Source organism: Melopsittacus undulatus, chromosome 8, assembly GCF_012275295.1.
Source record: "Melopsittacus undulatus isolate bMelUnd1 chromosome 8, bMelUnd1.mat.Z, whole genome shotgun sequence".
Lineage (NCBI taxonomy): Eukaryota > Metazoa > Chordata > Aves > Psittaciformes > Psittaculidae > Melopsittacus > Melopsittacus undulatus.
In genome coordinates this window covers 18,988,255-19,002,381 of record NC_047534.1, presented here as the reverse complement: position 1 = coordinate 19,002,381, position 14,127 = coordinate 18,988,255, and the positions used below count along the sequence as shown (strand labels likewise).

Below are 14,127 nucleotides of genomic sequence, written 5' to 3'. Positions count from 1 at the left end.
AAGAAAAGCAACTTTCTGAGATTCATGGTAAATTTCAAGAGAGAAAAATAATGACGTAATGTGGGCTAAAGCTCACCATCCGTTCATGAACGAAGTTTGCCAAGCCTGAGCCTCGGACAAGTGCCAATGGGAGACAGAAATGCCATTTGAGAGAGTCAAGCTCTTTTATGAGTTTAATTTACTCAAATACTAATGTTTGAAAAAATTCAGGGAGCTTCAATGTTGAAACACTGAGGATGACAGATTCCTGGACAAATGGCTAGATCAAAGCTGCATTTTTTCCTCTGAACAGACTTTGCAATGCTTATATTCAATAATTATAATAATTTAATCATTCCTGTTCTGGCTTGCACAGTGGAGGAAAGCAACACATATTAAACCAGCATGTTTTCCAAAATATTTAAAACATAAATAAAGCAAAGCAATATTCAAACCTAACAAGAGCTTTTCCCATTTTCATAGGAACACCACATACCAATTACTGTAATACATTTTGTTAAAAGCGAGTCAGCTTGACCTAGTTGATAGATAATGACTACTCATAGACTCAGAAAAAGTTCCCCATTTAAGACCACAGTATGACTAGTGTGAACACCAGCACTAGTGCGAACACTGTGGGTTCAGTGCAGTCCTTAGCATCCTCTGGCACAATGGGGATGCCTGGTTTTGTGAGTTGTTAGATAAAGGATGTTCCCAAGGATTCAATCCAAACATTGAAGAATAAGAACAGGAGTTATTGTGTCAATTTTGATGATATTTAATCAATTTTAATGATCAAGTCTCTTTCAGTATGCAGTAGTTCTGAAGCAAAAAAGATGCAAAAAGGCTCTGGTCGCTTACTGGTAACTTCAGCGACTTCACATTTTATACACAGATTGTTATTTTGATGCTGCAATACAGTAGCAATTTTGAGGTTACAGCTTGGGTTGTAATTTAATAAAGTAAGAAACAAACAGATAAGTAAAAATTCAATAGGTTATAGTTAAATAACTGACTTTCTCCAGTGCGGTAGTGGAAAGATGGATCACAGCAGTAAGGCTCTCATACCTTATATTTCAGATCTGAAACTGTGCTGCACTTAATTCTTTCTGAGCCTATGCTCAGATTACTTGGACTCCTCTTTGTCTCTGACATCAATATTTCTGAGACTGGTCTGCAATTTTAGTACTAACCTTGTTCTTCCAAGCAAACATGAAAATTGATGCCTTTTAATCGCTACCCAGACTCACAAGTAGGCCAGAGTAGGTCAGTAAGGTGCTATCTCCTCTCACATAAAAGAACAAGGGCATATTAATGACACCACAAAGCTCCCTAAAGCATGTCTACATTTTGGTCATTACAACGGTAAACAGACCTGAAGAGACACGTGCTGAGAAAGCACATACACAAAGCATGGCTTCTTGATGTTGCAAACATACTGCTTCAGCCTCTGAACTCCTCATGGAAAGAGTAGCAAATGTACTCTGCACCACACTTGAGTTTTCAGTGCTTGTCCTACTGCTTGTCTGCTGCAGCCCCCTTCTACCACACATCCAGGGTCACAGCAGCAGCTACCCCACTCTTCCAAACCACTCCTTCCACGTTGGCCAGTACATTTGTCTGACTCAAACACATTTGAACAGCAGCAAGCAGCAGAAAAAACTTGGGTCCAGCAAGCTGTGTGCTGCTTGCAAATCCATTCTACTCCTTTAAACCAGAAGCAGCTCCTAAACCTTAACCAAAAAATAGATTTATTAAGTCTTCATATGTAGAAAGGAACTACAAATTAAACATAGCATACAACAGATAGGTGTTCGCATGAGCACACACAGATATTTTAAAGGTTAGGTGCTATTAAATCATCATCATAACAATAACTAATAATAATTCTACTTGGGTCCTCACCTGTGGAAGGATAACAGAGCCTGTTTTCTGGAGAATGGTCCCTCATGAAAGGCAAAGATGACACAAAGGAATTCCTTTCTCTGTAACGAACTTTACTTCTCAGTCTATCAAAGAGGGACCCAAGACTACTCTTCTGTGCAGAGTCATCCAGATTTTCCTTGGGCTCTGGAGATGAAAGGAGGAGGTACTTTTCATTACAGATAAACATGTCATCCATGGAAGCCCCTGGAAGAGTCTCTTTGAAAGTAAACTTTTCTAGGAGTCCTGGAACATCCTCCATCCCAGTGCAAGACGGTTTCTGAAGTATATTGGTTGTCTGGGAAGGCCTGGTGTGAGAACTGTAAACTGGGAAGGATGCCTCCTTGCTGTAACTCCTTGGAGATCTCTCTTCAGAGTCAAAAGAAAAATTAGATGAATTTGAGAAATGGCTCCCATTTCCTAAATATTCTCCTGCCCACTCCCCTGCTTTAAGCTCTGGTGGCCGAGTGTTGTTACTCTTCCTTTGGCTTAGGGAATAGCCAAGAGTACTGGGGAAGCTGAAGAAAGCTTGTTCTGAGGAGGCTTTGACTTTGCTGTTTGAGTCCTGCTTTGGTCCCTCTGAAGACGAGGTCAGAGGCTCAAAAACAGACCTTTTGATAGCATTGGCTAAGAGCTTCAGTGGTGACTTTGGCGGGCCAGCTGAGTGCTCCCTGGCATCTACATCTGCACTCCTCAGAGCATCTTTTGTGTCAACTGGCAAAGCTGGTGGAGCATCATCTGCAAATAAGAGAGGCACAGGACAACCAGATCGCTTGAACACAACTTTTTTCCAGTCAGCATCGTTCTCCTGTGAAGTCCACAGCACTCCTTTGTTTTGACACCCTGAATATGTTCTCCCTAAGTCTGCCCTGTTAGAATCATATGACAAGGGCAGCTGTTGAGCACAAAGCACCGGCCTCTTTTTTGCCTCCTTTAATTCTTGCTCAAGCTTTTCTTCTGGATGCCTTGTATTTTTGCCATCTTTCTCCTGCAAATCCAGAGATGACAGCACTTTTGTCTTCCCAATAATATCTTCTGGTTCAGAAGTGTATTTCTGGGTTTTTTCCTTCCAGCCCTGGGCTGTGTATGTCCCATTGTCACTATCTGTGTCTTCAGGCTCAGAAAAATCAGCCAGTGTTCCATTCCCAGGAGGGGTCCATGGAGAACCTCTGGTGCTGCTCTGAAAAGGATAACAATGGGGCACATAGACATGGATGTTTTCATGCATCTCTCTGGCTTTTTCTTTTCTTTGAAATACTGGGCTGTGGGGTTTGAAATGTCCTCTTGTTATTTCTGGTGGTTTCTTATGAGCCAACTGTGAAGTGCATGAAAAAGATAGTTTAGTTTATCTTTTATTCCATGTAATATTTCAATAATTTTTAATCTTAACATGATACTATTTAATGTATATACTCATATATATACGTGTATATATATCTAATATATATACGTATAATGTATATTTGTATTTAGATGACAATACAATAAGAAAAGCTTTTCTCCCTAAATGGCTAATATTTCCCTAGGAGTGGAAATCTAATATTATTGGAAGTATTAATAGTCTAAAAATAATGTTATTCACACTAAGAACCTGTCATATCTTTATGAAGTGCCTTCAGTGTTTTCCTTAGAAAGAAACAGGCCTATCTACAGGAAAACAAATTAGAACAGATCTGCTTTTTCCTCCTGTGTACATTCCAGTTGCATCACCTTAGTGTTTACAGCAAGCCCAGAAGACCATCATCCATCCTTTCCAACTGCTTTTATAATATTGCATGCTTACATAGCATAGGTACAAAGTGACCCTGACCCAGAAAAGATCATTAAATACAAGACAATAATTTTAATCAATTCAATTAGTTCCCTCTTATGACTATCTTTCCTTTAATTAAAGTTTTATTCATTACCCTAGCCATTAAAATCTTCTGCTGGAGATAGTAACAAGGAGAAATGACCGCATTATCTAGCCAGCAGACTAAAACTAGAGGGTTAGGTTTTTTTGTCCTTCTTAAAAGGAAGGTGTTTTAAGCAAAATGCCATGTGATAATGGATGTTGCAAAGATTCAATTCCTGTTTATTTTTATGTGCCAGATTCCCAAATCTACATAGGTGAAGTCGCTAACCTGTCTGACTTCTTGTTTCCCAGAAACATCAGAAGTAAGGAAGTAATGATTACCTCATTTCACAGTTGTATTTGTTGACTAAAGTCAATATTGGCCAGGATTTCAGACAGAAAAACATGAGAAGCACTAATAAACAAATGAGCACCCTTTTAATCCTCTCTCTCTTTAGAACAGAAGTAAGTCCACTAAGCACTGTTTATGGAGTGGGAGCTGCAAGGAGTCACCTCTCCTTATGCACAGTGTGGTGAGGCAGCATTGTGCAGCTCTGTTCCCATGGGACATTCCCTTCCTGGCCCTATTGTCCTGGACCGGATTTCAAATACCACCATGGACGTGGGAGAATTTATTATTTTCTAATGCAGACCCTGAGGTCAAGCAATTTTAATCATGTTTAACTCAAGGGTGAGGACAACTGGCTAGGATGAGGAGGACATGAGCTGGTTATCACTCCACCCAGCTCCAAGTCCAGGGGACGTGCTGCCCTTTGCCTGGGGTGCAGCAGGTCACAACTCCTGCTGCAGCACTGCACATACAGCAGGCCCATCCTTCCTCGAACCTAAAACCCCCCATAAATTTAAAACCTCAGAAAATGCAATGGAAACCCTAGGTCCTGAAGGAAGCTGAGGATGCTCCTAAGCTGTGGGAGGTGTGGAGCCAAGGGTATGCTGCAAATTAAGAAAGGCTGCTGCCCACCAGACACAAAGAATAAACATCAGACACAGGAACACCTACATCTAAGGGCTGTAACAGCCTGAAATACCCCAGACTCCTATACCAGGTTTCCTACAGTTGTCATTATGCAAGCCATTACCTTGACTCCTGTATTTCCTCTCCAAGGCTGGTGCTGGCACTTGTGTTTTGCCCAGTGATGTACAGTAATCAAGTGATACCCTTGCACCCCACCATGTTGTCAGCATGCCACATTTCCATCCAACCCTATGAGCACACAGACCAACAGGCAGCTTGAGAGCACCAGGGAGCAGAGGTTTGGGAGATCTCCTTTCCTTTGGGCAGAAAATGTGGCACAAAGGAAATCCCAGTGGCAGCTAAGCCCCATGCTGTGAGGGCAGGGCAGGTTGGTGGTGCCTACATGTTGACTGATGCAACAGATTAGTGCCTAACTCCCAGTGTGATCAAGGTCTGAGTCCCACAGCAAATGTGACTTCAGTGCATGATTTGGGAATGGGTAATCCATCAGAGCATCAAAGTCTCTTCCCTCTGTACAGCACAGACATAACTCCAGTGGCTACTGTGAGGATCAAAACCATTTGAATGAGCAGAGGATGCTCAGACAGCCTGCTGAGAGCAGAGATACCCAAAAGTAGCTACACATGTTTTGCTCTATGCAATTCTCCTTTGTACCTGTGTTTGGGAGGGATTTTCTCCAGGACCACTTTGACAGCTGGCTGAGCTGTCCTTCCCGTGTAGCCCAGGTTTCTTGCTGGACAGTAGAGGGAAGCCTGCCAAAGACATACATTTTTCCATCACACCAATATTGGTTTTGTCTTAAGTAAAGTTTGCAATTAAAGAATAAGGATAGAAAGTTAAACAGTCATCTGGACACAGTTGTACCTGAAGAGCTGACCTTCCAGTAATGAAGTTTATGGCCTCACTCACATGTGTGTGCATCCTGTGCCAAGCAGATGTTGGTATTTTTAGCAGTGGTCCTGAACTGCATCCACTTTTTGGCTGAACCTAGAGAAGCAGCTTTAGAGTTCTGGGAAATTTTCTGGAAAACCAGCCTTAAAAGCAGAGATAGTAAAAACAACCAGAAACTCTGGAAGCTTTGGGCAGTTCCGAGAAATGAAGAAAATGGATGACTTCTGAGAAGGCTGTCTGTCAGAATGGGAAAGAATGGGACATGCAACCACCTGCAGGCAGTAAGGACAGAACTAATCCTGCGGTCTCCCAAGCCAGGCAAACAGGACAGCATGCTGGGGGCTCTCCTAGGATTGGGCAAGGGAACTAATTGCTAGAGGCTTTGAACCAAAACTAGCATTGACAGACCTGCTGGAAGAAAAAGTAGGGAGTCAGGTGGGCTCTTTAATGTTCGTGCTGGTGGGAACTTTACATAATAAATAATCTTTGGACAGAATAAAAGTATCTGTGAGCCAAGATTTTACCATGTCAAGCTGTAACAAGCTATGACAAGTATATTTATAGGTGAATTATTAACTCCCAATTATTAGTTCTGAAACCCACAAGGTTCCAAAAACAAACTTTGAATCTTCCACATAGGAATTTAAATATGTGTAAGGACACAAGCAACACACCGGAGAAAGCAGATAGCAGACTTTGGAAGAGACAAGCCAGGGAGAGAGGCCCAACTTTCCTTTCCTCTCAGTGTCTCACCTATTTGTTCCCAGTCTTGATTAAATTTGTCATGTTTGGTCAAGAGCAGAGGGAAAGGATGAACTGGAGTTCGTTAAGGAGCTCCTGCAGGGACTAGCAACCAGGGGCTGACCTTTACATTCTGTAAAGTGAATTGAGCCATGGGAAAACAGGAGAATCAAGAATTAGGACAAAAAAATCTCACCTTCACCTGCATTAATGAGCCAAACAGGTTTAGCCTGATCCACTAAAACCCTGAGCCTCCTGAAACAGGCAAATGTCATAGCTCAGCACACCAAGGGAAATACAACCGCTGCAGCAGCAACAGCCATAACACCAATGAGGGCATAAACCCCACAGCCAGGGGTCTGCAGGGATGCGGCACATGCATGTGGGAACAACTGTTCCCTACAACAGTTCCTGTAGGTGCGCATGTGCTTACACAGACAGGACCTGCACATGCAGGAGCACGGCTTCATGCAAAGCCACAGCTTGCTGTCTTTCATAGACTTACAGGATGGTTGAGGCTGGAAGGGATTACTGAGGGTCATCTAGTCCAACCTCCCTGCTCAAGCAGGGTCACCTACACTGCTCAGGATTGTGTCCAGATAGCCTCAAGTATCTCCAGGGAAGGAGACTCCATCACTTCTCTGGGCAACCTATTCCAGTGCTGGATTTATTCCCACCAAGATGCTGAATTTGCAGCTTCACATTCAAAACAGGATCTAAAAAAGAAAAAAGCAGCTCCCTAGGGCACCATCATGATCTGTTTGGCCCAAAGGCTACTCCAAGTCACCTAGATAAATTAGGAGCACGGTGTTCCCTGTGGCCATGGGATTGGGATTAAAGATTTTGAAAGGTAATATGTTGCTCTGAGCCTTTCAGCCAATATAACCATGACACTGATTTCCTTCCCTTGGCCATGTACCTTGTGCTGTTTATGAATCGTACGTGTTTTAGGAAATAAGCCCGAAAAGAAGACGGATTTTTTTCTTTCATGAGACTGATGATCATATGATTTCTTATAACCACACATTAAGTGGATTAAATATAGAAACTAAGACTTAGTGTTCCTCCAGAGAGTAAAAAAAAAGCCTTTTTTCTGTTCCCAGTATACACTGAATGTGCTTTAACAGCATACTTGAAGTTCAAATTCATGCAGTGTGTTGCTTCCCTCTCAAAGGCTTGTAGCTCCCTCTAGGGTCTTTGAGGCACATGGAAGATTTTAATAAAATGATGGGAAAATGAATTGGGAAACGATTAAGTAATGTCCTTCTGAGAACAAGCTGGAAATGAGTCAAAATGAAGAGTGACCCACGATCTTCTCTTCTTTCCTCACAGTATTTCTTTTTTTCCCCCATCAAACCTGTAATAAGCATCATTTTTGCTTGATCTTTTGAAAACTGAGCTCAATTAAGGCAAGGTTTTAAATCCAAGCCTTTGGTGAAGCCAACCTCTGATGTAAAAGCCAATCTCTAAGTGCTCTGCAGTGCTTGGAGACAGCTCTGAGGCTGACACAGATGCCACAAGACTTTTCTCCCTCCCCATTCTGGGCATGGATCAGCCTTCCCACTGTAGGAGAGGATCTGGTGTGAGACCATGTCCTGGTTTGAGCAGTAGCAGTCATTTTTTCTCCTTCTTGGTAGCTGGTGCAGTGCTGTGTTTTGACTTCTGGGCTGGGAACAGTTGCTGATAGCAAGTATGTTTTGAGTTACTGCTCAAATGTTTGGTTTTTCCAAGGCCTTTTCTGAGCTCATGCTCTGTCAGGGAGGAGGGGAGGCTGGGAGGAAGGAGAGACAGGACACCTGACCCAGGCTAGCCAAAGAGGTATTCCATACCATAGCACGTCATACCCAGGATGTAACCGAGAGTTACCCAGAAGGACTGGGGCTCTGGAGGTTGGAGGAGGTATCAGTCAGTGCTTGGTCAGGCAGGGTGGCGTGAGTTATGGGTCGGTGGCTGGTGAGGTGTTGTATTCTCTTCACTTGTTATTTGCTTTATCATTATTATTATTAGTAGTAGCAGTAGTGATTTATGTTATACCTTAGTTATTAAACTGTTCTTATCTCAACCCGTGGGAGCTACATTCTTTGGATTCTCCTCCCCAACTATCCGGGAGTTGGGGGAGCAAGGGGGAGAGGGGAGTGAGTCAACGAGCTGTGCAATTTGGGTCTAAACCATGACAGACCATCTTAAGAACCTGAATGTACATAAGTCCATGGGACCTGATGAAATCCATCTGCAGGTCCTGAAGGAGCTGGTGAATGAAGTTGCAAAGCCACTGGCCATCATATTTGAAAAATCATGGCAGTCAGGTGAAGCTCCTGAAGACTGGGAATATAACCCCCATTTTCAAGAAGGGGAAAATGGATGACCCAGGGCTACAGAGCAGTCAGTCTCACCTCTGTGCCTGGCAAAATCTGGGAGCAGGTTCTCCTGGAAGGCATGCTAAGGCACATGAAAAACAACAAAGTGCTTGGTGACAGCCAGCATGGCTTCACCAGGAGGAAATCCTGCCTGACCACTTCGGTGGCCTTCTATGATGGGGCTACGGAACTGATGGACAAGGGTAGAGCATTTGATGTCATCTACCTAGACCTGTACAAAGCATTCGACACTGTCCCACACAACATCCTTGTCTCTAAATTGGAGTGTCATCAATTTGATAGGTAGAGCACTCGGTGGATAAAGAACTGGCTGGATGGTCACACTCAAAGAGTTGTGGTCAACGGTTCAATGTCCAGCTGGAGACCAGTAACGAGTGGTGTCCCTCAGGGACTGGTCTTGTACAACATCTTTGTCAGTGACATGGACAATGGGATTGAGTGCGCCCTCAGCAAGTCTGCTGATGACACCAAGCTGTGTGGTTTGGTTGATACGCTAGAGGGGAGGAATGCCATCCAGAGGGACCTTGACACACTTGTGAGGTGATCTGATGCCAACCTCATGAAGTTTAACCATGACAAGTGCAAGGTCCTACACCTGGGTCGGAGCAATCCCAGGCACAGCTACAGGTTGGGCAGAGAAGAGATTCAGAGCAGCCCTGAGGAGAAGGCCTTGGAGGTGTTGGTCAATGAGAAAATGAACATGAGCCAGCTTCAGTGTGTGCTCACAGCCCAGAAAGCCAACTGTATACTGGGCTGCATCAAGAGGAGCGTGACCAGCAGGTCAAAGGAGGTGATCCTGCCCCTATACTCTGCTCTCGTGTGACCTCACTTGGAGTATTGTGTGCAGTTCTGGTGTCCTCAGCATAAAAAGGACATGGAAATGCTGGAACAAGTCCAGAGGAGGGCCACGAGGATGATCAGGAACTGGAGCACCTCCTGTATGAAGACAGGCTGAGAAAGTTGGGGCTGTTCAGCCTGGAGGAGAGAAGGCTGTGTGGAGACCTCAGCAGCCTTCCAGTGTCTGAAGGGGGCCTACAGGGATGCTGGGGAGGGACTCTTCATTAGGGACTGTAGTGATAGGACAAGGGGTAATGGGTTAAAACTTAAACAGGGGAAGTTTAGATTGGTTATAAGAAGAAAGTTCTTTACTGTAAGGGTGGGGAGGCACTGGAATTGGTTGCCCAGGGAAGCTGTGAATGCTCCACCCCTGATGATGGTCACGGCTAGGCTGGACAGAGCCTTGGGTGATATGGTTTAGTGTGAGGTGTCCCTGCCCATGGCAGGGGGGTTGGAACTAGATGATCTTAATGTCCTTTCCAACCGTAACTCTTCTATGATTCTGTGATTCCGCTTGCTCTTCCAGAGAGGCCTCTCAGAACACAACAAGTCCCCAGGACTCAAAGGTGCTGTGAATCCTAGGGAACACAGCCCTATCAAGGCCCATTTATCTGTCTGCAACTGCTGCCTCTTTGGGGACAGCCCATCACAGGGGATGGTCTGCTGAAGGTAAGCTTGGTGGGAGCACCCTCTCAGGAATGTGAAATAGCCCTGTGCATTCCCTACTGAGATTTGCAGAGTAATTTGAGATGTTTGGCATTGGGAGCCTCCAAGACTGGGTGGTGACAGTGCTCACATGTACCTGCAGGCATCCAACTCTGAAGTGATCCTTTGCCAGGAAGGAGAGATGCAGCTTGTCTCCTCTTTTGAGATATGAGTTCATCCCACAGTGGGTACTTTCAAATAACCTTAAAGCCTGGTGTACATTCATATCAAGCAAGCCCAAATGCCTCTGCTTGAATGCTGGGTCCTGTAATACACACAGGGTTCCTACTTGTTTTGGGTGTAGAGTCTTAACTTCTCTAAAGGCAACTGTACTCTGAGCAGCAGCAGCAAACCCCCTCATTGCAGAGGGCAGGGTTAAAGAGCAGCTGTCACCACCATTCCCCAAAACCCTCTGTCTCCATGCCCAGAAACTGTGGCACTCGGTCATGTCCACATATCCCTTCCTTCCACTGCTGTACATTCGTGTTTCATACTTAAGGCTGTCAACACCCCAGTCTAACAGCTATGACTGCATTTCTAATGAAGTCTGGGGAGGATTTGGGATGCTGGTAAGCTCACCCAGCTTTCATACTGGTATGATCATTCCTGGCAGGTATCTGTGAGTGCTTAGCAAGGACAGGAAAGGTTTTGGGAGGATGTGGGATGCTGGTAAGTTCACCCAGCTTCCATACCGGTATAATCAATCCTGGCAGGTACCTGCAAGTCCTTAGCAGGGACTGGGCAGGCACTGGGTGTGCTCGCAGAGGGGCTGTGTCACAGACAGGCAACCCTGTTATGAGCAGCAGAGGTGTGACCAAGGGTGAATAGCTTGTTTTGGGACTGCAGTCCAGGAAAAAGTTTACCTAGATGGAGACTCGGCTGCTAGGGGTGACTGCACTGTGTTTTGGAAGTGAATTGAATATGGACCAAATTGTTGTTGAAATCACTGCATTCCTGTGCATGGGCAGAGATGGGTCAGCCCTAACGAAGTCAAACTGCTAGAGGACAAGAACTAGTAACACTTATGTTCACCAAGTCACCTCTTGGGATGGCTGTTAGTAATCTCTCCCTTTTTGTATCCTAAAAACATCACCTGGGTTTTTTTCCAAAAAAAAAAAAAATAGAGCACCTGTACCTGGGTGTAAATAGGCACCTCCAGGAGCATCCCTAAGGAGTACTCATGATGTTAGAGCCAATGTTGCACCTGAGCAAAAGCAATCGGTGCAGGCAGGGCTAAAGACAGAATACATGGCTCTGGGGTACGGGTGCATTTTCTTGGAGAATTAGAGCAGACACCACTTACTGATGCATGCAATAATATAAGGAACAGCCACACAGAAAAGGAGTTTGATTTTTTTGAGAATAACAAAAAGGAAAAGAAGTACTTGGTGTGTTTTAGATCTCTGTTTTCTCGTGTAGTGACACAAAATTACAAAACTTCTAAAGAAAAGGAGGAGAAACAAATTCAAGCAGCAGGAAAACAGGAGACAGTGCAAATAGAAGATGGGCTTTACTCACTTGTTTGGAGTTTTCTCCTCCAATTCTGATACTTATTTAACGCGGAGGAGTGAAAACTGTTGGCTCTCTGCAGTGCTGAACAGAGACAGGGAAGACACCTGGTCAGATAACGCAGCAAAAGCCAGACAGCAAAAATAGATGTGGGAAAAAGCGGGGGAAACAACAAAAGCCCCAAACCGAGCCGTGGTTTCCCGAGCACTCTCCCAGCCGCGGCGGCCGGGAGGGGGCAGTGAGCACGCGCCTCCGGCCCCGCTGCGGGAGGCAGGGATAGGCTCGGAGGGAAGGAGCTCTCGTAAATCCTTCTCGCTTGTCCCCAGACCAGCAAGGACCCTTGCCTCCCTGCAGCAGACACGGACAAACTGCAGTGGTGCAGCGGGTGAGGATGCAGAGCTGAGGGCCAGGCTGCTCATGAAGACCTAGATAACCCGGCTGGTATGGTGGGAAGAAAGGTGACTGCAGGGAGGAAGGTGTCAGCAGCTGGGGGTGGGGAAGAACATGGAACTGGGGAGGAAAAAGGATAAAATCCTTAGTGGCTGCATGGCACCACACACTGCTGGGCACGCTTTAGGGTTTGCTGCTGTCCTTTATTTTTCGTGCCCTAAACAAGTGCTCCATTATTCAAGAGTTAATTTAAATAGCTGTATGAAATCCCCTGTTTTCTGTTTGGATTAAAAATGCATATATGGATGTGGGGGTGGTGGGACATGGGAAGAAATGAATGTCGATGGCCTTTTATTTTCTGCAAAACAATTTCTTCAGCTGGTTTGAGTACATCTTTTAGTTCTGACCTTCCCTAGCTCCAGAAATTAGTTTCTATTTGGAAGCAGACTGTTCCCAAATGTCTCCCCACCTCTCTGCTAGCTACATCCTTTGTGCTTTCACCTGATACAAAAATTTTAAGCAGCTACTGATAGAAATACTAACTGAGCCAAGCAGAGTTCTCTAGTGCTTCCCAACATCACCCTTCCCTAGGCAACACTGCAGATACTGCCAATAACATCCCAAATTTTTACCAGTGGGAAAACGTTCTTCCCACCCCTGCAATCTAAGGGTGAGGCACAAGTACTCTGGAGTACACTGTATCTTGGAAATGCTGTTTCAGTTAGGGCACCCAAAAGGCAGAAACCCCCAAATGAAATGATCTTTAACAGGTACAACCTAGCCATGCTGCAGGCAGCAGCCTCCGCTCCCCCTATCCCTGACTTCACCCCTCAGAAGAGGCTGCTGGAGCAGCCTCAGGTTGGGCCATTGCTTACCATCAGCAACTTTGGATGTTTTGGGGCTTTCCTCCAGTGCCACACGGCTCCTGGTGAGCGATGCCCACCTCTGGACAGGGCTCAGGCAGGTGGAGAGGTCCAGCAACGAGGTCTGTCCATTCACTTCTGCATTTGATGAGTCACTGTTAAAATCAGACTCCAGCTCGGAGCTATAGGGTAAAAGGATAAGATGGAAAGAAAGCAGAACATTTCAGAAGATGCATGGCATGGAGGTATTTGTTCCCCTTCAGTGCATCTAGCATTGACAGCAATGTGGGCCCCAGAGAAATACGTGTTTTTGCAGCCAGAGTCAGCACCCTCATTTTGCTCTTTTTCACTGCTATTATTACAGGCCTGTAATTTGCTCTAGGTGCAATACAGCTGAGCTACACCTATTCCCATCAGACTTCTGTTGCCTGGATTCATATGCACAACCTCTACTTTCAGCACCTGGAATCAAACTGCTGCCGAGACAAACGTGGGGTGAAATACCACTTCTTGGTTAGCAGGGATGGATCCTTCTGCCTGCAAGGCTGTACACCAAGATGAAGAGAGGTAAACAGCATTTGCAATACCGTAATTGGCCTAGAAACAAGGCATGAGAGTCAAAACACTATGTTTTTACCTTTTCCCCCTTGGATTTTTGGAAATCAGAGGTGTACCTTACAGAAAGAACTCGCAGGAGGCCAAGCCCTCATCTGTCAGGGCAGCTTGCTCTGACTGCGAAGTGGGCTTCACCCTCAAATTAAATACAGTTATTGCTGAACCTGGCCTCATTGTCCATTTGGGGTGTGGAACCAGCTCCCCACTCTGGTGCAGCTGAGCACACATCACCTGGTAAACAGTTATGGTGCCAGTACCTCTGCAGCTGCCTCGTGGTGCTGCTCCAGCAGGAACAGGCTCCTGGGAGCTGTTTGCCCCATGCCCCCGTGCTCACAGTGGCCTCGCTGGAGCTGCTCACCGTGGCAACAGGCACTTTAAGGCCTTCTGATGTGACCATATTCTCAGTCACATCCCACCATCCCACTTGGCATGCTCCTAATGCAAACAATACTCCTAACCTAATTT

The 14,127-nt window shown here is 45.3% G+C and overlaps 1 protein-coding gene across 1 annotated transcript in view; it reads right to left on the bottom strand.

The window, feature by feature from the left end:
* Positions 1 to 14,127, bottom strand: part of LOC101877341 (MICAL C-terminal-like protein) — a 42,180-nt gene that overhangs the window by 26,024 nt on the left and 2,029 nt on the right. Inside the window, exons 2-5 of the mRNA XM_031050259.2 lie at positions 13,060 to 13,229; positions 11,804 to 11,878; positions 5,388 to 5,485; positions 1,885 to 3,217 (exon numbers count right to left, since the gene is read on the bottom strand). Of these exons, the coding sequence (XP_030906119.2) occupies positions 1,885 to 3,217; positions 5,388 to 5,485; positions 11,804 to 11,878; positions 13,060 to 13,229 (1,676 nt within the window). The remainder of the gene's footprint in view (positions 1 to 1,884; positions 3,218 to 5,387; positions 5,486 to 11,803; positions 11,879 to 13,059; positions 13,230 to 14,127) is intronic.